General features: G+C 42.7%; 1 protein-coding gene across 5 annotated transcripts in view; it reads right to left on the reverse strand.

The window, feature by feature from the left end:
* Positions 1-3,423: 3,423 nt before the first annotated feature.
* Positions 3,424-25,593, reverse strand: part of SULT4A1 (sulfotransferase family 4A member 1) — a 41,420-nt gene continuing 19,250 nt past the window's right edge. The window contains exons 2-8 of one of the 5 annotated variants that reach the window (XR_012896173.1): positions 18,916-19,046; positions 17,316-17,396; positions 17,092-17,218; positions 13,895-13,989; positions 12,770-12,908; positions 8,434-8,565; positions 3,424-6,014 (exon numbers count right to left, since the gene is read on the reverse strand). Coding sequence is in view for 4 of the 5 variants with exons in the window: in XM_075899566.1 (XP_075755681.1) it covers positions 5,902-6,014; positions 12,770-12,908; positions 13,895-13,989; positions 17,092-17,218; positions 17,316-17,396; positions 18,916-19,046 (686 nt within the window). In the remaining variant the exon portion in view is untranslated. The remainder of the gene's footprint in view (positions 6,015-8,433; positions 8,566-12,769; positions 12,909-13,894; positions 13,990-17,091; positions 17,219-17,315; positions 17,397-18,915; positions 19,047-25,593) is intronic. The other 4 variants (XM_075899566.1, XM_075899573.1, XM_006127724.4 and 1 more) reach the window with 4 other exon arrangements.

The raw sequence follows: 25,593 nt of genomic DNA on the forward strand, positions 1-25,593 counted from the left end.
TCCCATAGCTACAGGACGATGCGGTCCCACCAGTCTGAACTCATCTGCTGCTGCCAGAAGTGGCATTCCACAGTAACAAGGAGTACCAGTAGCAGGAGTACTAGGACTTGGGTGATCAGGGCCTGCAGTCCATGCTAGGGTTCATCCTGCAGGCCCTGCTCCTCATCCTGCAGGAGCAACATACAGGCAGTCTGGACGTACGGTGCCATGAGGCACAGCACAAAGCCCATGAGCCTAGAACTGCTTTGCAGCAGCTCTGGCTCCACGGTGTGGGTGCTGTGGTGTCTGCAAGGGCAACCAGAGCGCATTGCGTCCCTTTTGTGTCCCACAAGGGGAGAAGTGGTACGTGAGATGCTATAGAGAGGAGCCCCTGTAAGCACACGTCACAGCTTGCCTGACCAAGCAGCCACAGGATGTCTCCATCCTCCTGATACCCTACCCAGGGTGCTTCTGGAGGCTCTAAGTCTGAGGCAGGCTCCAATCAGTGAGGACGTGCTATTTCACAATAAGTCAGAAATCGCTGCTTTCCCCTCCTTCAGTGTCCTACGAACACTCATACATTTTTTACTGTCACTGTCGACAAAAAATTAAGGATTTCATTCTTTTGCTTCTTTAAATCATACTCTGTAGATGACACATACCAATGTGCCCTTTTCAAATTTCTGCTACAATTTCACCTTTTGCTGTATTGATATTGACATATGTTTATGTTTAGCAGCATTACCACCACTGCCGCTGCTTGTTGGTCTCAGAAAACTTCTGGTGGTAGCTTAGAGCAGCAGCGCGCAACCCATGGGTCGCGACCCTTTTAGGCTGGCCACCATTTTGTTTTCCCAGCTCGGTGCCCGATGTACAAGCAGCAGGGGTGGGGGGAGTGGCAGGGGAGAAGACCGGCACTTGAAATTAAAGGGGCCACAACAAAATGTTTGTTTGTTTTATGCTCAACCATAATTTTCCTAGTCCTGGGAGTACAGAACACTAAGCGCTAGGACTGGCAGGACTTTGCCAGGCCTCAGGAAATTTGGCCCCACGCATGATAAGTGGACCTATGGCTAATTAAAATCATGCCACATCATGGGTGTTGCCAGAATCCTGAGTGCTGGATTAGAGAGGTTCAACCTGCACCAACATGTTGTTTCAACATACAAAGGATCACATTTTAAATGATCTGGTGTAATTATCAAGAATATTTCATGTGAATTTTCTAATGTCCCCTCCTTCCTTCTCTCTGTTCTAGTTTTAGTAATTTTTATTATAGTGCATCTCGGGGGAAAATTTCAGAGGGCACCACAAGATCTATGTAATATACCCATTCGGATTAGTAAAAGTGAATCTGTCTCAAACTCTCATGATGAAGCTTTCCATGGGTATGAATAATTAAATATGCATTTGGCTAGAGTGAGACTCACTCTACAGTCCAGTGGTCAGAGTGTCACCTAGGAGGTGGGAAACCCAAGTTCCCGTGGCCCAGCTTAGAACACATACCATAGGGCTAGCAGTTATAAGGGGTTAGGAAATGGTATCTCCAGTTTGCCACCGTTTGATATGGCACGCGTTAGTAAGGTTAAGCTGTTGTCATGGTTATTTTTAGTAAAAGTCACAGACAGACCATGGGCAATAAACAAAAAATTAATGGACGCCTATGACCTGTCTGTGATGGTCACTAAAATAAAGGGGGTGGAGGGGAAAACTGACCACTGGGAGGAGACCAGCAGCACCAGAATCTGCTGCTCACTGTGGTCCAGGGCTCAGGGATTGGCAGCTCAGGGCTCCATGGCCCTGCAGTACCCAGGGGCTGACAATTCTAGCCCCACTATCGACATGGAGTTGAAGCTGAAATACAGGCAGTCCCCGAGTTACGTGGATCTGACTTATGTCGGATCCGCAGTTACGAACGGGGTTTTTCTCGCCCCCGACGGAGCGGCGGGACGCCCAGATGTGCCGCGGTCCCGCCGCCCGCATCCTCCGGGGTGAGAAAATTTGCTCCGTGTCTCCCTGGTCTGCTGGGGGGGGGGGAGCCCCCCACAGCAGACCTGGGAGACGCTGAGCAAAGCCGCGGAGCACACGGGCAGCAGGACAGCCCAGATGCGCCGCGGCTGTCCAGGGACACTGGGAGCAAAGCCGCAGAGCACGGGGGCAGCGGGACAGCCGCGGGGGGTCTGGGCTGTCCCGCTGCCCCCGTGCTCCGCGGCTTTGCTCCGCATCTTCCTGGTCTGCTGGAGACCAGCAGACCAGGGAAATGGGGAACAAAGCCGTGGAGGACCCAGCGGCGGGACCGCGGTGCGTCTCGGTCCGCCGCCCGCATCTCCCTGGTCTGCTGGGGGGGGGGGGCGCAGCTAGTGCGCCCCCCTCAGCAGGCTAGGCTTTTCTCCAGACATCTGTGGTAGAGCAGCTGGGGCACTGCCGGTTGGTCCCGTAGCGCTGGTCTGGGCGCTACTGGACCAACCCGGCAGCACCCCAGCTGCTCTGCCCCAGGCATCCTGATTCAGCCGCTGCTGGTCAGTTTCAGCAGCGGCTGAATCAGGATGCCTGGGGCAGAGCAGCTGGGGTGCTGCTAGGTTGGTCCAGTAGCGCCGAGGAGCGGTGCTACTGGAGCAACCCAGCAGCACCCCAGCTGCTCTGCCCCAGGCGTCCCCAAGTCAGCCGCTGCTGAAACTGACCAGCGCTGACTGCAGGAAGCCCGAGGCAGAGTTGCTCTGCCCCGGGCTTCCTGGAATCAGCCGATGATCAGTTTCAGCAGCAGCTGACTTGGGGACGCCTGAGGTTCTTAAGTTGAATCTGTATGTAAGAACTGGCATCCAGATTCAGCCTGTTGAAACTGATCAGTGGCTGATTCCAGGAAGCCTGGGGCAGAGCAACTCTGCCTCGGGCTTCCTGTAGTCAGCACTGGTCAGTTTCAGCAGCAGCTGAATCTGGATGCCAGTTCCGACTTGCATACAGATTCAACTTAAGAACAAACCTACAGTCCTTATCTTGTACGTAACCCGGGGACTGCCTGTATGGAAGTCTCAGAATCCATGATCTCCATGACAAAAATCTTACCATTAGACACGTGCTGCTCCACTTCTTGCACAAAATGCTTTAAGTGCCTAACTCCAGGAGAGGGTTCATGGCTAAGAATCCCAAATGGTGACAGGTGCCTCTATCCAGCCCCAGCTAAGGTGCCTACATCCCTGAGAAGTAGGAATGTTAGCTATCAGACTATAGAATAGTCGACCAATTGCATTAATTCGTAGAAGATAGTCGTGATGATGCAGGCAAGAGTAGGTGTAGCCATGAGTGACCCACCTTATTCCTAGTCTTGGAGGCAAAAATATAACACGCAGGAGCTATTTTGCATGCGTATCTGGACTTGTGATACTTGACAACGTCAAAATGAATAAAAAAGGCGACACTTTTCAGTTTGCAAATATTAAAGAACCAAATGATCAAACCCCCATGCATGAATCATGTCTTTATTAAATAGGCAAGCAAGCACAGAAGTATAGTGTGTAGTGCTTAATAGTCATACAGTACTAAAATATAAAAATAAATAAAATTTCACTGAAAGCAGTTTCACTCACAAATATACCAGGAAAGGTCTGTCAAGCCACATCATGCCACACCACTTGCCAACTGCTGTACTGACAGGTTATTTTCCAACAGAAGCAAAATGTTAAAATCTGCTAGTCCTTCCTCACAGCATTTGGTGAGATGTAATATAGGGCCAGCAAAATGGGCCTCCAGCAGCTGAGAAACTAAAAATACAGGTGTAATTAACTAAAGGATCAAAGGTACAACAATTCGGTAAGATCTCATTATTATGATAGCCTGGGCTAGGTTATATATGTAAATGCCCAGAGGCAAGTTAAGAAAATAAAAAGACTTAAAAAAGTAAACTCAAATTCTGATTATAATTCAAAGTAAACTCAAATTCGGATTATAATTATAATTCAGATTATTAGTGGCTGACAGTCAATTACAGTGACTGTATAGTGCATAAATACTATCAGTTGTGTAATACTCCCATCTGCTGGAGTATCCTTAAAGTCTCTTCTTCAAGATCTGATATTTCATTCATGTATTTGTACCAGCTTGTATCTCCATCTTCAATTTATGTCAAAGTGCGTCTAAATGTCCTAAAAATACTAAGTTCCCTCAACTCCTATGGTCTCAGTAACACTTGAGGGTGCTCAGAATCCAGCAGAAAGCCCTCGTTACCTAAGAACAGGGGTGGGCAGAAGGGACTCTGTGGGCCGGGGCCGGCCCGCTGAGCAGGAGGATCCAGCCCACAGAGGCCCTGCTGCTTCCCCGCCTCCAGGCCAATTAGGGCCTAGGGGCAGGGTAGCGCGCGAAGCCTCCTCCCGCTCTGCCAGGAGCACGCGGCGCTTTGAAGCATTGCGCACTGCTCGCAAGGAGGGGGCAGAGCGGAGAAGGCTTCACACGCTCCCCCACCCCCAGGCCCTAATTGGTCTGTGCGCAAAGCCTCCTCCCGCCCTGCCAGGAGCAGTTGCGCTTTGAAGCACTGGGTGCCACTCGCAGGTCGGGGGGAAGAGCAGAGGAGGTTTTGTGTGCTCTGCCACCCCCAGCCCTAAGCAGCCTAGGGGCAGAGGAGCGAGGGAAGTCTCCTCCCACACCAGGGACATGGACACCTCAGGGGAACATGGGCTGGGGGCAAAGGCACTCCCTCACCCCCAGACCAATTATTGTCTGGGGTGGCGAACCCAGAAATACCCCTCTCCTTGGCCCCCTCCCCTTCCACTTGATGCCCTGCCCCTTCCTCTATGGCTCGGGGCCACTTCAAATATTTCCAAAGTGGCACCCGGCAAAAAATTATTGCCCACCCCTGCCTAAGAGGATCATTCTTCAGTGGGTGAAACTCATATCTGTGCAGAAGACCAGCACTTATTACAAAAATGTCCCTTACTCCTTGAGGAAGGAGGTTTACAGGGACGTTGGAATAGTGAGCCCATTATATTTCAAAATAACAGGAGCACTCAAAAGATGCGGAATGGCTATTTTGGGATACCTCCAATATCCGAAATAGCGCTGCAGTATGGACGTAGCCTTAAACCCTATGGTGAGGGCTTGAGTGAGACTTAGGGTACGTCTACACTTGCTCCCTAGTTTGAATTAGGGCTGCATTTGCATTTGCATCCCTAGTTCAGACTAGGGAGCAAGTGTAGACGTACCCTTAGTGGTGAACAGTCCCTTGTGAAGGCCAGCCCTCTTCACAGAGATGAATTTCATTCACTATTAACACAATCACCTCTTATCAGACATAAGAGCATGTGTGTGTGTGGAGTGACAATGAGTAAGATTTCATAACAGAGCTTGTCTTGCAAAGCATTCCAGCAAATTGTATTCACTCAGAAATCATACAAATAATGAAAGTGATAACCCCCATAGTTATCCATTGTTAATTTGAGAGAGGATTGTTTTGTCCTTGACATTCCAACTATAAAAATAAATGTGACAGCTAACCCCTGAGATCATTCTAGCATACAGTTTTGCCTGTTACTGATTTCCTTCGGACATACATTTTTATTTGATCTATTGAATGGTATTTAGGTTTCTAGTGAAAAGCATCTATAAAATACATTAAATCAATGTGGGGCTGAAAAAGTGTACATTCTAGTTGCATATATGATACATACCTTATACTTATATAATACATTACATAACAGCTGAATATTCTTGTATTGTCTAGTCAATTCTTGCATGTTGACCTAGGATTAAAATGCTGAAGGATAAACAGCTGTTTAGGATCAAGAACAATAGTGTTTCCTATGGTTTACTTATATTTTGTTTGTTTTTAAGTTGTGTTACACATAATAGCTGCAATATTTTGTCCAGCAGGTAATAAATGAATGCATAAAGCACTTCTAGCTAGTATTTGGATATTGTATTCATGCATTTTTTTTATAAATAAAAGTCAAATGTGAGGTCACACTTCCCCATCTTCTGCTTATACACTAAATCAAATTTCTCATTCATTGACACAGTGAAGATGTCTTTCCATAGCCCGACTCGTCCTGAAATACAGAGAAGGAGCATAAGTCAGATTGGTGACATGAAAGCACACCAGCTTGTCTAAAATTAGGTGTCTGATCAGATAAGGAACCAACCACCTCCTGTGAACTGACAATCAACCTCTATTTTCACTTACTTCAATGAGAGTTGGGGTGCTCAGACTTTGCAGGAGGTGTGATTCATTCACATAGCCCAATAAATCCCACTGAAGCCCTAAAAAAGTGCCACGTTCCTTGTACTGGCCATCTGCACAGGGGTGAATTTCATCCAACAAACATATATTCCTTGCAGGATTTGGCCCCGCTAGCTTTAAATCATAATAATGGTTACCACATTTGTTTTGAATATCATCACAGTGGAGCCCCAATTTTACGAACTAATTGGAGACTGAGGAGTTCATAACTGAGCCTCTCAAAATTACTCTAGGGCTGGTGCCTACATTGCAGCAGTGAGAGCACAGCCTTGCTCTCTGCTTGTCCTTCAAACCACTACATATGGGATTTCCAGTGTACTGAATGCAGCAAAATATGAAGGGATATTCAATGTTTTTCATCAACACAACTTTTATTATGCGATATTTTATTTCCTGTCAGGAAAAATGGTTCTTCCAAAGGGTAGTTCATATGATTGATGTTCATAAAATAGAGGTTCCACTACATGGTGGATTTCAGCTCTCACTGCAGATGATGGGGGTTTAATTATCCTCTTTTCAATAGAGGAAGCATTTACACGGTTGCTGAAACGTCATCACACGTTAGTGTAAAGACACACGCAGAAGACAATAAAATAACACTGACGATAATTAAATGCCTTTATTTTATGTTCAGTAGATGTATAAAATTGCCTCATTGTACAAATATAATGAGGCAGTTTTTCAAAGATGAGTGAGTACCTAAATGATGCCTACAAAACTGTGCATTCAGGCACTCAATTTGCACCTAAAATGTGAATTGTGTATACACACTGAGTGCATACACATTTTCTGTGGGTATAATTTAGCTATTCATGTTTGAAAACTTCGCTCCTCATACAAAATATTTTTACTTTCCTACTGAATCCAACTAATGAAATGACCTGAAAACAACATCAAAACTGCTAATATAACATTCTGAGCCTGATTCACCACTGCATCATTCTGGTTTTATGCCACTTGAACTCAGTCAAAATCAACTGGAGCAACACAGTGTTGAATTAGGCTCATATACATTTCATTACTGTGTTGGGCCTTAGTTGGCCTGATTCTACTCTCACTTTCAGGCTACGTCTAGACTGGCAAGATTTAGTGCAAATACTCTAAACGCAAGAGTTTTTGCGTTACAGTATTTGAGTAAGAGAGCGTCTATACTGGCATGTGTCTTTGCGCAAAAGATTTGCTTTTGCACAAAAGCATCCGTGCTAGTGTAGACGCTCTCTTTCGCAAGAAAGCTCCGATGGCCATTTTAGCCATCGACCTTTACTTGCGCAAGAAATTGATGTTACCTGTCTACACTGGCCACGTATTTGCGCAAGTATCTAGCATTGATTTCATACAGTAGAACGTCAGTGTTCTTGTGCAAATACTCGTGGCCAGTGTAGACAGGCAGCAAGATGTAGACAGGTACTAAATCTTGCCAGTGTAGACGCAGCCTCAGAGTTTAAGTGAAAACTAGCCCTATTAAAATCAAGGCTGTTACACTGCTGTGTAGAGTCAGGACTGTGAACTTAATCACTGAACTTAATCAGATTAATAAGACCAAAAGTTACACACAGGAGTCTTAATAATGCATTTGATGGATGTGAGAAACTCCTGGTTAATTTACTGAAAGTTGCTCATATGCAGTAACTACATAATTGGGTTCAAGGACATAATTATACATGAGCTCTGTCAAAAAGTTTGCAACGATTGTCCCACCAACTGCACAGTGACTTGAAGTTAAATTAGTTATTATACACGACAATTGTGATTCTGTGAAATAATCATTTTCCTAATATCCCTAAAGATATAATTCACTACAAGAGGGTTTTTTCCCCAGTCTCCCAAAGATTAAGGCTTTGAAATTGACTGAAAACACTTAATCTGACACCTTTTGACAAATAAATGCTGCTACTAGCTTTCCTGTGTCAAATGGATCAGTTAATACTATTAATAAAAACATTCTTGCAATCATAAAAGTCAGGCATTGATTTCAGTTGGCTCTAGCAATACTTATGGGACAAATACAGTACACTGTGCAACATAAAATCATACATTATCCTTTAGGTAATAAAAAAGATTTCTTTCTTTCTCTCAAATAGAAAAGCAAAGAACCTTGTTATTCCCGAATCTCTCTAATGATAACATAGGGACAAATACAAGTTTTATATATGGAATTACTATAATATATTTTTCTAGCATCTATTTCTCAACCATATAGATTGATAGGTTGTCAAAAAGTCACCCACCTGGTTTATCATTTGAATCATGCAACTGTGTAATTTATGATGTGATATGAAGCAAACATAAGTAATATAGCTAATCAAAATGCTCTGCTTTCATAGCAGCTCAGGGTTTTCTTCAGAGTAAAGATGAATGTGCTAAAAGAAAAAAAAAGTAAAGAACCAAAATAAAGCAAAATAATAAAGTAAATGTAGTTGATAAATTAAAAATATTTGGAACAAATTACAGAAAGTTATGGTGTTATTGCTATCATTCTGTACCACATAAATGAACAGGGAAGGACAAAACTGCCATTAATGAAGTTGAACTTTAGAGGAACAAAACATTGCAGTAATAGCCAAAGACAGCAAACAAAATGATTTCAAAATAAGGAATTTTAATAAAAAGCAGACAGCAAATAAATGACCAGGTATTTAGCTGACTACTGTAGCTCCCTTCTCCACTACAAAATAAGAGCGTACAAACATACCTAGCACAAAGGGATACTGATCCCTGCCTGGAGCATCTAGACTCTAATGTAGAACAATATATGATAATATCAACAGGAATGGGGGTACAAAGAAAAGACCATCACCTGTACTTCTGGATGCCAGAAACACAGGTTGGTTTACAAAGAAGCTGCTTTGCACTGTGGCCTCCAGTTGAGAGCAGGCAGGCTGCCATGTGCCAAGGCCTGCTCTCTTTCCCCAGTTTCTGTTCAAAAAGCCAGCAAAACTTCTTTCCATAAGAACCAATCAGGGAGTGAGGAAGCAGCTGTACCAATGCCATGGCTTCATCCTTTGCCCTTGCTGACTGGACTTGATGACCTCCTGAGGACTCTTCCAGCTCTATGATTCTGAGATACAGCTGGGGATTACTGCTGCCTTTGTCTCTCTCTTCCCCAATCCTGGGAAAATTGAACAGCCAAGCCAAACACTTAAATTCACAGTCCTATTGTACTGAAAGCCAGCACAGGAACTAGCACAGGACCTGATGGTGTCTGCTCTGATTTCCCTCCAGGAGAGAGGTCATAGTGGTAAATCCCAAGCATTCCTTTGAGGAGCAGAGCTTAGACCACACCCTTCCTTTTGCCATTTCCAAATGGCTAGTTTAGGTGGCTCCTCACAATATGCTGGCTTTTGGACTCTCATTCTTAGGCTCCTGACTGTCCCTATGTGCTGTAGGGGAGCCTGGGTCATGGCTGAGGATTGCATTAGGTGTCAGGGAGACTAAAAGTAAGGCATTGGAATGCTGAGCTAAAATCTCTTTTGTGGCTCTAGCCCAGTGTATTTTTATTGAGCTATCTCATCATGAGACACAGAATCTGGAGGTGTGGGGTGTGCTAGTCCTTTACTTCAACCTGCTAATTATATGGAGCTATAACTCTCTCATAGAACTGGAAGGGACTTTGAGAGGTCATCAAGTCCAGTCCCCTACCCTCACAGCAGGACCAAGTACCATCTCTGACAGATTTACCCAAGATCCCTAAATGGCCCCCTCATGCAAAACAATGAACCGGGCTTGTCTTCATTAGAATTTTACCTCATTAGTTATCTTGAGTGAAGAATGCCCCTTCTTCCCCAGTGAACACAGTCTATGACAAAGGTGGGCAATAATTTTTGAAGGGGGGGAGGCACTCAATTTTGGAAGTGGTCATGGGCCACCCCTGAAGGGGTGGAGCCTTAGGTGGTAAGGGGTTGTTCCCTTTACGTGTGGCCCACCCCTGGCAGGGAGAGGAGACTTTGCGTGTTCCCTCGCCTCCAGACCTTGACTGGCCTGGGGATGGGAGCCTGGGGAGAGATTGGCTTGGGGGTGTTTTGAACAGCTAGAAGTTCACTCTAAGTTCCGCGCATCCCTGGCAGCAGGAGGAAACTGTGTGTGTTCCCCCATCCCCAGGTCTTGATTGGCCTGGGAGTGGAGAAGCGAAAGGGAAGCCACAGGCCAGATCAAAAGGCTTGGCAGACCGGATTTAGCCTGCGGACCCATCTTGCTCACCTGTGGTCTAGGAGGTAGGCAAGAATTATTATACCTCTTTTGAGATAGGAGAACGAGGGCACAGAAAGGCTCAAGGTCACCGAGTAAGTCAAGTACAGACCAGGGAATACTGAGTCTCTTCAGTATATAGACTATCCATTCCATTCCAGCTTTGCAGAGTAACAGATTTTTTTGATGAAAATAAGGAGCTGCCTTATAAAGACTGATCGCATGCTAATGTCATGACAAAAAAGGCAAAATGGGTTGACCCAGATAATTGTAGATCAGTTATCCTGATGTCAGTCCTGAGCAAAATTATGCTGACACAGGATTCAAACAATACAGAAACAAAGAGGGGAATTAATGCCACACAGCATGGTTTTATAAAAACAGATCCTATCAAAATAGCCTGTTTTCATTCTATGATGAAACTGCATGTGTGGTTGATAAAGGTAACTATGTAGATACAATACACTTATTCTAAGTCAAATGCCTTACAAAAGTGTGACAACATTCTGTTTTAAAAAAATAGCACTACACAATATCCCTAGAGTGTACAATAAATGGACTAAGAACAGGTTAACAGACAGATCTGAAAAAATGCTTTTAGGGGGTATGTCTACACAGCAAAGTTATTCTGAAATAACTTTCCTAGCGTCTACACAAGCCAACTACTATTTCAAAATTAATTCATAATAGCGGAGCGCTTATTTTGAAATTGGTAAACCTCATTCCACGAGGAATAGCGCCAATTTCAAAATTGCTATTTCTAAATAAGCGCTGTGTAGACGCTTATTTCAAAATAGGGGGCCTCCAGCCCTTCCCAGGGTGCCCTGCTGGCCTCCCTGGCCACAAGGTAACTTCTGATCTGATGCCCTGCCGGAACCAGATCATGATTTAAGTTCTGGCTGGCCTTAAATGCGATTCAGCATCCAATCAGTGTGGACATTGTGTGTGCAGACGCGTTATTTCAAAATTAGATATTTCGAAATAACACTGTAGTGTAGACATACCCAGGGAGATTCTACAAGGACCATACTATGCCCAATCCTGTTCAGTAAGTTTATCGATGATTAGGAAGTAAAAATAAAATCTATGCTTACAAAAACTGTGGATGATATAAAGACTTGACAGAGTGGTAAATAATGATGAGGACAGGCAGTCATAAGACTAATCTGAATCACTTGGTGAACTGGGCCCATGCAAACAAAATGCAAAAATCACACATCCGGGAATAAGGAATGCAGGCTGTACCTATAGGATGGAGGATAGTACCTAGGAAGCAGCGACTCTGAAAAGTATTTAGGGATCATAATGGTTAAATAACATGAATTCCCAGTATGATGCTATGGCAAAAAGGGCTAACACTATTCTTGTAAGTAGAAATTGGGAAGTGGAAATTAGGAGTAAGAAGGTGAGACCAGTACTGGGATACTATGTACAGTTTTGGTGTTTATGTTTTTAAAAGATTCTGAAAAGGGTAAAGAAAAGCCACAGATATGATGTGAGGGCTGGAGAGAAAAACATACAGTCCGAGACTTACAGAACTCATTCTGTTTAGCTTATCAAAAAGAAGATTGAAAGGTAAATTGATTACTGCATATAAGTACTATCACAGAAAGAAAGTACTGACTACTAAAGAGCTATTTAACCTGGCAGATAAAGGCATAACAAGAACTAGTGACTGAAAGTTAAAGCCAGACAAATTCAAATTAGAAATAACGCGCACGTGTTTAACAATGAGGGGGATTAACCATTGGAACAAGCTTCCGAGGTTCTCAGCTTTTCTTGTCTTCTAATCAAGGTACAATGCCATTCTGTAAGAGATACTTTAGTCAAACCCAAGTTACTGCAGCAGTAACTGGGTGAAATTCTATGGCCTGTGTTATACAAGAGTTCAGACTAAATGGTCCAAAGTCACTTCTTGCCTTAAAATGTATGCAATGGGTCACTCTGCAGCTGTGCAGTGTACCACTCCCACTTACAGCCAGGTTGTGGTGGTGATGTTTATTGTTTTTCAGTTGAATGCCTCTGTTAGGGCCAAATTTATCACTCTCATAAGAAGATACAGAACATTTAAAGTTAATGGTGCTGCACCCACTTACACCAATGCTGAAGTTGGCCTATTCCTTTAAAATATTTGTAAATATGAAATGTTCATCCTGTATGTTTTTATTTTCTTTTAAACCACCTTCACTCCTTTTTTGTCCCAATACCAAACAGTCAAAGTTCCTATGATACAAATGATAATTTTTCCTGTGTTACTTCAAAAACATTTTAGATTTAACTTAAGACAGTAAATTGCAAACACAGCCTGGACGTGATCAATCCATCACTTATCCTTTTGTGACACCCCCCTTATGAAGTTACTGTGTTTATGGAACATACCTCTGCCGACAGGAAGGGCTTCTGCATTACAGCACTGATCAATGAGTTGGTGGCAATGTTCCACCATGGATTCCAGCTGTGCTTTGTCATAAGAAACTCCCAAGAATCTCACCAGCTGCTCAACCATTGTTGCAAGGTCCTGCAAGAAAATGTTTAAAAACAAATACAAGTTAATAGATTAATATTAAATATAGAATAGTTAAATATTAAATATAGAATAGTAATAGAGATGTAGTCGTGCTAGTTTGGTCTTGCTGAAACAAAAGACAGGACTATGCAGCACTTCAAAGACTAACAAGATAGTTTATTAGGTGATGAGCTTTCGTGGGCCAGACCCACTTCCTCAGATCAAATTGTGGAAGAAAATTGGCATGACCATATATACCAAAGGGATACAATAAAAAAAGTGAACACAAACTTGACAATATATGTGTTCACAATTTTACATGTGTTCACTTTTTTTGATTGTATCCCGTTGGTATATATGGTCATGCCAATTTTCTTCCACAATTTGATCTGAGGAAGTTGGTCTAGCCCACGAAAGCTCATCACCTAATAAACCATCTTGTTAGTCTTTGAAGTGCTGCATAGTCCTGTCTTTTGTTTCAATTTTAAATATAGAAATGCTAAATAGATGTTGAAGCAGAGTTAAGGTTGCAACCACAAACTGCTCCCTGACCTGCTTGTGCCCTTCCTGAATGTGAAAGTTGAACCCCCAAACTCAGATGTTGGCAAATCAGCAAATGCCAAGGGCAGAAACACAGATGCCTAGGAAACCTTAGGTGCGTGTGAGTTTTGTGGATCATAATGGAGCCAAAACTGAGATTTCAGTGCCTAAACCTATGATTTAAGTATCCACATCTAGTGTTTAAGCACCTAAGTATCATGGATCTGGCCTTAAATCCTTATTAAAGCTCTTAAATTACCTGATGTTCATAAAGTGGTGAGCTACTTCACAGTTTACATGGAAGTTGGTAAATGTTGTGGGTGACCAATGCTTTGAAACATTAGGCCACACATTTAGGAATTTAAGTATGGACTTAGGAGCCTGACTTTAGACTCCTAATTTGATTAACTGAGTCTCAATCTCAAGCAAGGGAACATTTTTTATAATATCTAGTTTACCTTGTGCATATCTTCATACTTGAGGAAAAGAACATTGGAGTCCATATGATGTTCCCAGAATTCCTGCACATGATCAAACCATGAACCATATCCCACTGCAGAGACAGAGAACTTTATAACTGACAAAGAATATGATTGAGGAAAATAAATACATTTGGATGGCTAAATCACTTCATACTTCCAAGGGAATTTGTGTGCATGTGTTTCTGCACAGTATCGATTCCTAAAAAGAAACACCATTGAAACAGAGTATACTCTCCACCGGTATTGGTGAGATCTTAACACATTCACAGAGAGCTGATTTGTTCTACAGGCATGTTATTATGGCTATGCACTCAATGCACAAGGCTACTGTGTTGCATGACAAGAAGTCTTTGAGTTCAATAATATAGATACATTGCTCATGAGTTGAAAGGGAGCCAGCAGACAAAATGTGCATGCGGCTTCTAAATCACTAGGCATATTACTGAATGGGAAGGAGAGGATATTCCTGCAGTTTACATCCTTTTCACTTGGTTACACTCAGCAGAATGTGGCTATAGCTTGGAGGGAGAGGAATGGTAGATGATCTAAGAAATCATTAGCTACATTTGATAAAAGATTCCCTCTCCCTGCATTCTTATATGTAATGCAATTTCTAGGGAAGATCACCATATTTTTTCTTACTTAAGAATGTATTGAGAAAAAAGCCCTATACATCCAAGTTTTGTTCTGGAAACAATAGTTAAAATAAAAAATGTAAAGCCAGGAAATTCCCCCATCCACATACACACACACCCACAGCCCCCAAATCTAAATTTACTGTGTTGTTTCTGTGGCTTTTAAATTGTCTAGGAGTACTTCTGCTCATCCAAAGGAATATCAGTTTTTAGGGCCAGAGCTTCATCTCAGTTATACTGGTGTAAATCCACAATACATCCACTGACTTCAAGTTACACCAATATAAGATCAGACACTGGTCCCTACTATCTGGGAAAAAAAGTCCTTTGTTGCTAATATTACCAAAAGAAAATATATTAGGGTAAATAATCCAGGCAAAAGTATCTTCTGAACTTTTATTAATTTGTTATCAGTTTGTCTTCTATGCTAATTTCTAATGAGTAATTCACATCATCAAGATGTAGGGTCTGTGCAAAATCGGGGAACATTTTTCCACTACATTTTACACCAAACTTCTTGTCATCTGCAATTTTCTTTACAAATTGTATTTTCCCATGAAATTCAGCAAATCAGCTGTACAAAATGAGAAAACACTCCACTTCTGAACTTTGCATTTTGAAGCCACCATATATTTGGAAAGGACCCATTTTAATTTGATAAAAGACTTATTTTTTACTTCACAAAAAGGCCTGTTTTCATATAAAAATTCAAGGAACAAAGTTATTTTTTCAGCAAAACAGAACCATTTTTAATGTATTTAGTGGTATATTAAAAAAACTGGCATTTTGAACACTTTATTATTATTATTATTATTATTATTATTCCACATACTTCTAAATAAGCATTTACATGAGGGTTACAAATTGGTTAAGCAAAATGTGTCATACAGAACAGTTTGGCTGCTCCTAACCCAAAACATTAGCTTATGTGAGGAAAGCCCTTCAGATCTTCAGAGCACAATGCCACAGAATGAAGCTGCTCTCTGACTTCATCCCCATGCCTAGAAACTAAAAGAGCCATCATGAAGAGAATGCGTGAGGAGGGGTTGCCACAGAGTTAGGAGGTAAGAGGGATGGAGGGAGAATGTCATGTGGGCTCAGGCCTATTCATTCTGCAATACTTTGGCCAAAGCATCAGATTTTCTGCTCCTTTCATTCCCCCTCAGGTAAACAAACAGCAGACATGACATGGTTCTTAGTTAAAAGTATTGCACTGCAAAAGGCCCCATTAGCACAGTTATAGGAACACAGAAAGTGATGTCATATTTTACTGACTCTGATACTGGGATTTTGGGATAAATCACATGCCTGGGTCATGACTCCTGAACTGGTGTAGGAAGGTATCTATTACACATAACACCTGCCTATATGAGAGGAGAGATGCACCTTTGTGGAATGCTCTCCTTATGCTTCTTGCCCCTACATCTACATTGAAACCCCTTCACGAGGCCCCAACACTCAGGGTGAGAGTACGGCAAGTTGGAGATAAATGGCATGGACACAGGGTGATTTTCCCCCATACTGCAAACCCACAGAAGAAAACAGTTTATAAAGCCTGTTATTAACCTCCACTGACTCATTCTTCCTTCCTATGGAAGCATTCATGAATCTTACAGGGAGATGGCATGCAATGACTACTCAAAATTCATCTCCAATGGAAGCTTGCTGCCTGGGATCCGCCAGTTGCTACACAGCGATTTGATTAACAGCCAATGAGTGGTTTTACCTGAAGATGCTGCATGACGCATCCCTGCTGCATTACTAACCTGCCCGTCAGCAGCACTGAGTTTTAACCTACCCTGGGCTAGGTTGCGTTTAAAGTACTAGTTGCCTACAGCTACATATTTGTGAGTGTGAAACAGTTAAGTCATAGCTGGAGCTAAAAATACACAATTGACAACTGCCTATAGAAACTTCCATCATGGAACAGATCTATAGTCCATCTTGTCTAGTATCTTCTTTCCCATAGTGGCCAGAACAATATATTTCAGAGAAAAGCATAAAACACCCTAAAACACCCTTAATTTTATAATACTTAATGCCCTTGATTTTAAAATACTGGATCCCTTCTGCTTCACTATGACAAAAACTTTCACTCTTCACTTGGGTCCAGAGCAAATCCAAGCAATGAAATCCATGAAGCAACGGAAACATCACCAAAAATAAAATCCTGTACCCCCACAAGCCGACAGACTCGCTGGGGCCCAGGGCAAAGGAGGGGGCTGGGGCAGCCAGCTTTTAGCGCCAGTCCGATTGTTTCCCTACCCCGCGCTGTCCAGAGTGCACTGCCTGGGGCTCTGGAGTGTGCCATAAAGTTATCTGACAGCAATGTAAAGGGCCCAGGGCTCCACAATAGCACTGGCAGCAGCTAGAAGCTCTGGGCCCCTTCAAATCACTGGGACCGAGGGCAGTTGCCTCCTTTTCCCGTGTACCCCCAGCAGTGGGCTTGCATATACCAGTACTATATTAATAAATGGAATGCAGAGGTAAAAACAAATGGATAACAGATTGCATCATACACCAAGAAAAGTTCCTTACACTTGTCATTCATAAACCTTCGACAAAATTCTTGAAATGTTCCTCTGTAGCTCATGGTTCTTAAGGAGCGGTGAAACTGGTAATAGGATACTACCAGGTCTTTGGGGTTGCGAGCCATGTATATTACCTGTGAAAATGCAAACAACCCATCTTAATAAAAGTGTATTTCCTTCACTTCGCAAGCTATCCAAGCACTAGCTAATCAAACACTAATTCATTTTTACCTTAGAATCGCCATTATGGAGGTCTGAAGGCAAAAATCGATAGGGTAAGTGGCTTTTTATGAGGCGAGGAGATGTGAGCTCCTAAAAAAATTGAAGAAGAAAACATTTCTCAGTGCATATAAATTGACTGGCATTTTTCCTAAATTGTCAAACTTAAGGTATCCTTACTGCACTGCTTTACATTCACAAACTCATTGCTCAATCAAATGAGGATTCTGGACTAAGAATTTAATCACTGGTTCGCATTTGTTTCCAAAGATCACAAGAGAACAAGGTTTTCCAGCAATTGGTCATTTGCAACCCTCTTGCATTTCTTTTGCTATGGGTTGTTCAAGATGAGGAGAGGGATTTTCAAAAATACTCTGGAACCACCTAATTCTGCTTCCATTTAAGCTAAGGTGCAGAATTAGCTGGATGTGGAGCACTTTTGCAAATCCTACTCTAAATGTCTTTACCAACTTTAACTTAAGTAACTTCTCTCCCTCCCTGGTATTTATCCCTCTCATGTGTTTAGAGAGAACAACCCTATCTCCCCTCAGCCTTCCTTTGGTTGGGCTAAACTACCCAAGTTTTTTGATTCCCATCTCACATAGTAGGCTTTCCATTCTTCTGATCATTCTAGTAGCCCTTGTCTGGACCTGTTCCAGTTTGAATTAATCTTTCATAGACATGGGAGACCAGAATTGCACATAGCATTCCAGATGAGATCTTACCAATGCCTTGTATAATGGCAACAACAGATCCCTATCTCTACTGGAAGTACTTCGCCAGAGGCTTCCCAGAATTGCATTAGTCTTTTTCACGTCACATCACCTTGCAGACTCACAGATCAACCTCTGATCAACTTTCTTCTGTACTGTTGCTTCTAGACTGATAAGTCTCCAGCTTATAGCAAAAATCCTGTTGTTGTCCCTAAGTGCACCTTGCACTTTGCATTATTAAATATCATCCTGTTTTTATTACTCTAGTTTACAGGGTTGTCCAGATATTCATATATGATATTCTGGTCCTCATCCACAATGGCAATACTTCCCAACTTTGTATTTTCTGCAGATTTTATTAGCACACTCCAACTTTTTGTGCAAAAGTCATTAAATAAGATTATCCCCAAGACTGATCTCTGAAGATATTCCACTAGTAGGTGAAAGTCACTAATCCTCATGACCACTTTTCGACAGTGCAGATGGCATCTTGTGCAGAATATTTTATACTCCCCAAATCACCTTAGAGACATCCATGTTTTATCTCTCACCTCCTGGCAGAAACTTCTATGCAGATTCAGCCAGGAAAGGCGAAGCTAATGAAAAATCCAGAGCTACCTGATTTGAATCACCTCTACTTAGCTAAGCAAAAGAAAGAAGGGTGGCTTTTATATTCAGAGCACTTCCATCAAAGTGCTTAGATCTCAGATTAACATATGCAAAACCAAAACAAAATACAATAAATTATAATATTTTAAAAATAATAAACCAATAACATTCTGAATCATGAAAACAAACTGAACAAGTTGAGTAACAAAAAGGACAAAAATGGTGTGGAAGGGAATAGTAATACATAAAGCAAATGAATGCTGAAAGGCTTTCAGTGAGATCAACTGTACCTTGATGATGTCCAGACCAGGCTGAGGATACTCTAGGACGGGAAGTTGTTCATCTATATTCATTAATCCAATCTCATCTGGGTCAGCTCCTTGACTCACCAGATATACCACTTCCTGTAACAAGCCTGTGCCTCCAAATATAAACCAAGTATCAGAAAAGTGTATTGCAGTCCTTATTTTAAAAGAAACATCTGAAAGGAAACACCTACACATTCAAATAGCAACTAAGTCTTTGAAAGTATTCTGAAAGCTAATGTCTAGAGCGTCTGTAAGAGTTAGAGATAACATAAGAACATAAGAACGGCTGTACTGGGTCAGACCATAGGTCCATCTAGCCCAGTATCCTGTCTACCGACAGTGGCCAGCACCAGGTGCCCCAGAGAGTGTGGACCAAGACAATGATCAAGTGATTTGTCTCCTGCCATCCCTCTCCAGCCTCTGAAACAGATATTGTTACTATCCCTCAAGCTGCTTTTTATATATAAGATCTCCTCTATAAAATGTCCAAGTTATTTCCTTGAGTAATTTAAATTTAAATATAAATAGAATTCCTAACACCTTAAATATGAGAATCTCACAGTATTTTACCCATTTTTGTGAAAATTCACAACATAAATGTGAGATTGGTAAATATTATCATACCCATTGTAGAGATACAGAGCTAAGGTGCACAGAAATTATCCAGGGTCACAACACATCCGTAGCAGTAATGGGAATAGAACTCAGGAGAACTGACACCCTACCCAGTTCTAAACATTAGGTAACATTATTGCTTGGTATGCACCCTGAGGTCATACTGAGAGCAGTTTTGTTGTTTTAATTTGAGAATTTATTAATTGTCAATAAACTGATTAACTACACAGGAACAACCTGTTCCCAGCCACAAAGGTTTCTTGCTTTGGTGTTCACCTTATTCAATTAACTTGAGTTACAGCAGGACCAAAATCACTAGTCTAGACAAGAGTTGAAAGCACTGGTCCTTCCTCTTTCAATTCTAACCTCAGAGTGTCTCATCTGTAATGGTGTCTGAAAATTGCAAAACTGGATGCCCTTAAACCTTATCTTCTGGTGTTTTATCAAACAGAACGGAACCTGTCATTTTCAATGTAGCAGGAAAATTAGTTAATTTTCAGTGAGGATTTTTTAATCCCAAATTAGGTGAAAAAAAAAATCTCAAACCAACAGTGCTGTACTTTAAGAGAATGTTTAGTACATACAGGAATTCAGGTGGCATGAAACCACAGCCTGGGACACACATATCTGGGAGCTGCTTTCCAGAACGAGTCCAGTAAACGTTAAGACTTATGATGAGACCCATTTAACCTATTTTCTTGCCAAGTAGGGATAAAATCGGTATTAGACACGGGAGAGGGGGGTATTCCGGGCTGACCTGGACACGGGAGAGGGGGAGGTATTCTGGGCTGACACGAGAGGGGGGTATTCCAGGCTGACCTGCACCCCGGCCCACCACAGCTGGGCTGTAGCACTTCCCCCCCACACACATACCTGACCTCTTTAATTGGTTAACAGGATGACCAGAGCAGCCCTTGATGTGGCAGTGGAGCAGCCCCCTGTGCCCGGCAGGCGGGGAGCTGCTCCAGCCCCCACTGGTTAACCAGAACTGGGAAGCATTACCTGTTAAGGGCAATGCTTGCCAGTTAACCTTTCACATTCCTACTGTCAGCTGAGTTCAGGGTAATTAGAGTAACTCACAAGAAGCTCCTTTTATATTATGAACACCCATGTCAGAGACCAGTCTCATCCCTTCGAACTCTTCAATCCATTCTCCACTCTAAAGCAGAACAGGTAGCTTTAGTTATTAAAATTAACATATATGTGGCACTTCAGTATTAGTCCTTCTTACTCCACCAGCACTACACTTCTCCTTAAACATTTACATCAAGAGACAGCCTGATCAGCCACCTCAGTCCGTAAGAAGAAAATGCATACCGGTTCGGGGACAAACATTAACACTAGAGCCATAGTGTGCAACCAGTTCTGAAACAATAGCCACAATAGTGGCTACTGCTATAGTGAACTAGCCACACTCAACTGGCCAAAGAGCCACATGTGGGGTTGGTGACAGGGACAGATAGAAGCTTAAAGTCTGCAATATGCTACCTGTTAACCTTGTGGTTAACCAATCAGGTAACTCAAGGAAAATACCTCCCATTAGGTACCATCTGGTGCTGCTGTTGTATAGCCACAAGGAGAAACAGCCACTGGAAATGGCTCGTCCGACATGTTGCTATGGGAGAAGAGGACCAACAAGCCACTTAGCCATCATAGCACTCGAGTTCTATATAGATCTTGTGCCATCCACTAGTGTAGGAAGTTATGTTTCCTGCCTGTTTCTTGATGGGATGTGTCTGCAAACTACACTCTACTATGGAACAATGAAAAGGGAAATCTGATTTTTTTTTTAAAGTCAGTGTTTTCTGCCCCCCCCCCCCCCATGCATTATATGGGCTTTCCATCCCCCTCTAAGTAGAAAAAAATATGCACTTAGCAACTCACAGGCCCTCAGATTGTCTACTTGGATTCTGCAAGAAATGTAGGAGAAGTAGTTAGCTGCTTAGAGAGATTGTTCTAGATACCACAGGAGGGTAGTGATCGTGTGCACTGCAGACGCATAACAGTGCTTAAGATAAAAATGAGAAAGTGAATCAAAGGTCTTTTTCATAGATCAGTTGACAGTACTATTTATCTTCATACCACTCTTCACACACCAAGGCTATGTCTACACTGGTGGGTTCTTGTGCAAGAACCCGCAGAGTGTCCACACTGCCCGCCCGCTCTTGCTCAAGAAGATTTACAGTACAGTGTTGGATGACAGGGCTTCCTGCGCAAGAGCTACGCTCTTTTCTAACAAGTGTAAGCCCTTTTGTGCAAGAGCTCTTGTGCAAGAGGGCAGTATGGATGCTTGGCAGGGGTTTCTTGCGCAAGAAAGTCCTATGGCTAAAATGGCCATCAGAGCTTTCTTGCGCAAGAGAGCGTCCACACTGCCATGGATGCTCCTGTGCAAAAGCACATGGCCGTGTGGATGTGTTCTTGTGCAAGAGTTCTTGCGCAAGAACCCACCAGTGTAGACATAGCCCAACTGTCTTTATGGCATACTTGACCCAGTCTCACAAATGAAAAAAATGCAGATAAAGAGGTTGAGTAGTTTGTCGCCAGCCAACCATAAAACTCAGATGTTTCTAGCCCCCAGGTTTACATTAAGAATGCTAAACCATGCTTCTTTCAGTCTAACATTTTGCTGTTTTTCATTTTACTTTTCCAGATGGTGGGCCCCAGTCTCACTCATATTCTCTGGGCTTTCGGCTTCCTCTCCTTCAGCTCTCATCTAGCAATCCCTTTCCTCTTCACACCCAAACACTCTCAGGTACTACTCCTGGGGGAATTCTGCACGGAAATATTAAAAATTCTATGCACAATTTTTTTCAAATTCTGCATCCACATGTGGTATTTGTCAGAATAACACAATATAATCACATCAGTTTCAATTATTTTTGGTAGTTTTATTTTAAAATATCTGTCAGCAAGGATGTCCGTAACAGCACAAACAAAGAAATTCAGGAAACGTTTTTTGAGAAACAGATTCCTTACTAGGCATATTAATACAACACTAAGTAATAATTAATTTAAACTACAATACAGAACCATATTGCCTGCATCCATCAGAAGCAGCACAAAGGCTTGAGGAAGATGTGGTACTGGAGAAGCTGAGGGAGAGGAAAGCAACCGCTGGGAAGGAGCGTGGGTGTGTTCTTGAAAGGACTGTTGGATATGAGTGGAAAAATATGAAATGGGGGTGGGTTTTTTTTTGGAGGGGGTTCAGAGTGCGAGGAGGGATTCTTAGGGAGCTTTCCACATGAAGACCATAGTTGACTCCTAGCCACTCCCATTCAATCAGGCTCATCTGCCCCTCTCCCCATGTGTCTTTGCACCCCTATCCACATGTCCCTCCACTCCCACTTAGACACCAATTCCCATGAGAGTGCTGCACCCCCTTTCTGCCCCCATATGGCCCTGCACCTCCCTTGCCACTTGATCTTGTGCCTCCACTCCCACTCGACCTTGTGCCTCCACTCCCACTCAGCCTCAGTCTGTCCTCCCCCACTAGTCCTTATAAGCCCCTGTCTCACCCCCGCAACAACCCAAAGCTGTTTCCCCATATCTTCTGAGCCCTGACCTGGCTCAACAGGCACTATAAAGAAAGCAGGCTCTTTTTTCTCCCCTAGCTGGCTGGGAGCTGCTGCTCTGTTCTATCGCCACAATGGGATGTTCATGGAATGAGATTGTTTCTCATTAAACAGAAAGGAAGGGACGTGATAGCAGGGTCAGTTATACTGATAAATGGTCACAGAGGAGCAGCAAGTGCCCCAGGCCCAGAGAGCAGCTGCCGGCCATCCCATCCCCTGTCCTGAATCCCCCAATCTCTCCCTGGAGCCTCCCCACACCTCCTAACCCCCTGCCCTGATGTCTGCACACACACCCCCGCACTGTGTTCCCCACCATCTGTCCTGAGCAGCTCCTCATCCCCCAGCCTCCTGCTGTGAGCTCTTCATCCCCTCAACCCTGACTCCTCCACCCCAATCCTCCCAGCCTTCTGCACTGAAGCCCCCGCATATCGCTAGGCCCTGACTCCTGCACTCTTCACACGCTCAGCCTCCTGCCCTCCAGGGGCTCAAGCAACTCCAGGTAAGTCTTCTAGTATTTATATAAAACCAAAAACTTCCTTACATATTTAGAATTTATTGTATTCACAAAACAAAGTTAATAGCATATTTTTAAATATTTTAGTATAGAATTTATGGTTTAATCTGCTGTGTGTACAGATGTAAGAGGAAAACCAGGTCAAGTAGAGGAAGTTCGAGTAATAATCTGCTAAAATTCCAGAAATAGTGAAGGCTGGGATTTCCACAGGAGACTAAAGGAATTAGGTGCATAGCTCTGACTGAATCTCAATTTCCTGTAAGAATCCTAATCTACAGGAAAACTTGGCCAGATCTTTTGGTAAAGGAGGATCAGTTCCTAGACTATGAGCAAGGAATACCCCATGAGATTTTTTTTTTTTTTTAAGGATAAAGCAGAGGGCTGGGAGAGGGAAATAATTGCAAAGATGATACAAATCTCACCTTTGCACTGTGTAGTTCTGGGCCCCTGATACATGGAGGGTCAATTCCCAGCCATAACTTAGGGCAACTGCAGTATTACTCATATCCTTCCCTTGGTGCAATGAAAGAAAGGGGCCATTAGGAAAGCAAATGTGTACGCACCACAAAGGTTTCCTTAGGTGCAACTGGATGGACCATTTGTATCTGCTGGGTTATAAAACATCTTTTCCCACTAGCACTGTGAGTTTCACTCATGGTTTTGTATACAGTGTCAATACTCAGTGACAGAGAATCTCTTAGCCTTTAGGAACGAGACACTATGTGTACTGGATATTAATACCCACTTCAGCCATCCTTCCCCCATCCAGCAGCTGTCTGAAAACCAACATTACATCCTGGAGGAAGACTGTCAGCTGCAAGATCATATGCTCCAATGGACTTGCACTACATCTATATTTTATTCAACACCAATTACATCAAAGCCAATAGTCAGCCAGTATCTGGGATACTGCAGCACACTGTTCTTTAAATAGTCCTCACTGACCTGCTCTCTTTAGTTCCAACTTATATTCCAAGGGAAATGTGCAGCTATTGAACTGTGGCTTTCTAGGCAGCTCATACAAATTCTAGCAGAACCTATATTCTCCTCCTGAGTACCAGCACAGATAGGGTGCATCCATACCAGTGTTTCTCAACTTTTTTTTTTTTTTTAATAAAGTACCCCTTTAAAAAATAATAAATAAATAGCCCCAGTACCTACAGTTTTCAGACACGCAAACATTTTTTCTACCATTGCAACACATTTGTTTAAACAACCTAATCATAGCCGGGAGGGCGATGAAATTTCTGGGAGTAAAAAGTACAAAAATAATAAAGTGCTGTAAAACTTAAAACAAAAATTCAGTTTTCCCCAAATTTCAGTTGTGTTGATGTATCACACAAACTTCTCGAGTACCCCTGAGGGTACTCGTACCACTGGTTGAGAAACACTGGTCTACACTACAGGGCTTTACTTGAAATAAGCTACACAAATTGAGCTACGTCAATTGCGTAATTACTTCGAAATTGGGAGCCTCTACACAGCATTTATTTCGAAACAGAGCACTCTACCTCCCACTTCCCTTACTCCTCATACAATAAGGGTTACAGGAGTCAGAGTAAGAAGTCCTCCAGCTTCACAGTATTTTCATGCAATTTCGAAATAACTGCCTGCTGCGTAGACACGGACTAAGTTATTTCAAAATAGTATTGCAGTGTAGATATACCCTAAGAGGTAGAAAATAAGCCACAATCACAGCCATTTTAAAGTTTGGCAGTGGGGATGTACTCTCCCTTCTGGCTGTTGCGCATGGGTCAGGGTGGGTTTCTGAATCCATGCTCTAGCCCAAGCTTGCACATCACCATTGTTTTTTTGTAACCCTGCAACAAGCCAGCAGACCAGCAACTAGGGATCTACAAGAAACCCTAGCCATGGCTTCCCAAGGCAATCCTCCCTTAGTCATGATCCTTTCCAAACCAGCACCCCAGAAACAGCAACACAACTAGCTTAAAGCCATGC

Source organism: Pelodiscus sinensis, chromosome 1 (assembly GCF_049634645.1).
Source record: "Pelodiscus sinensis isolate JC-2024 chromosome 1, ASM4963464v1, whole genome shotgun sequence".
NCBI classification, from domain to species: Eukaryota; Metazoa; Chordata; order Testudines; family Trionychidae; genus Pelodiscus; species Pelodiscus sinensis.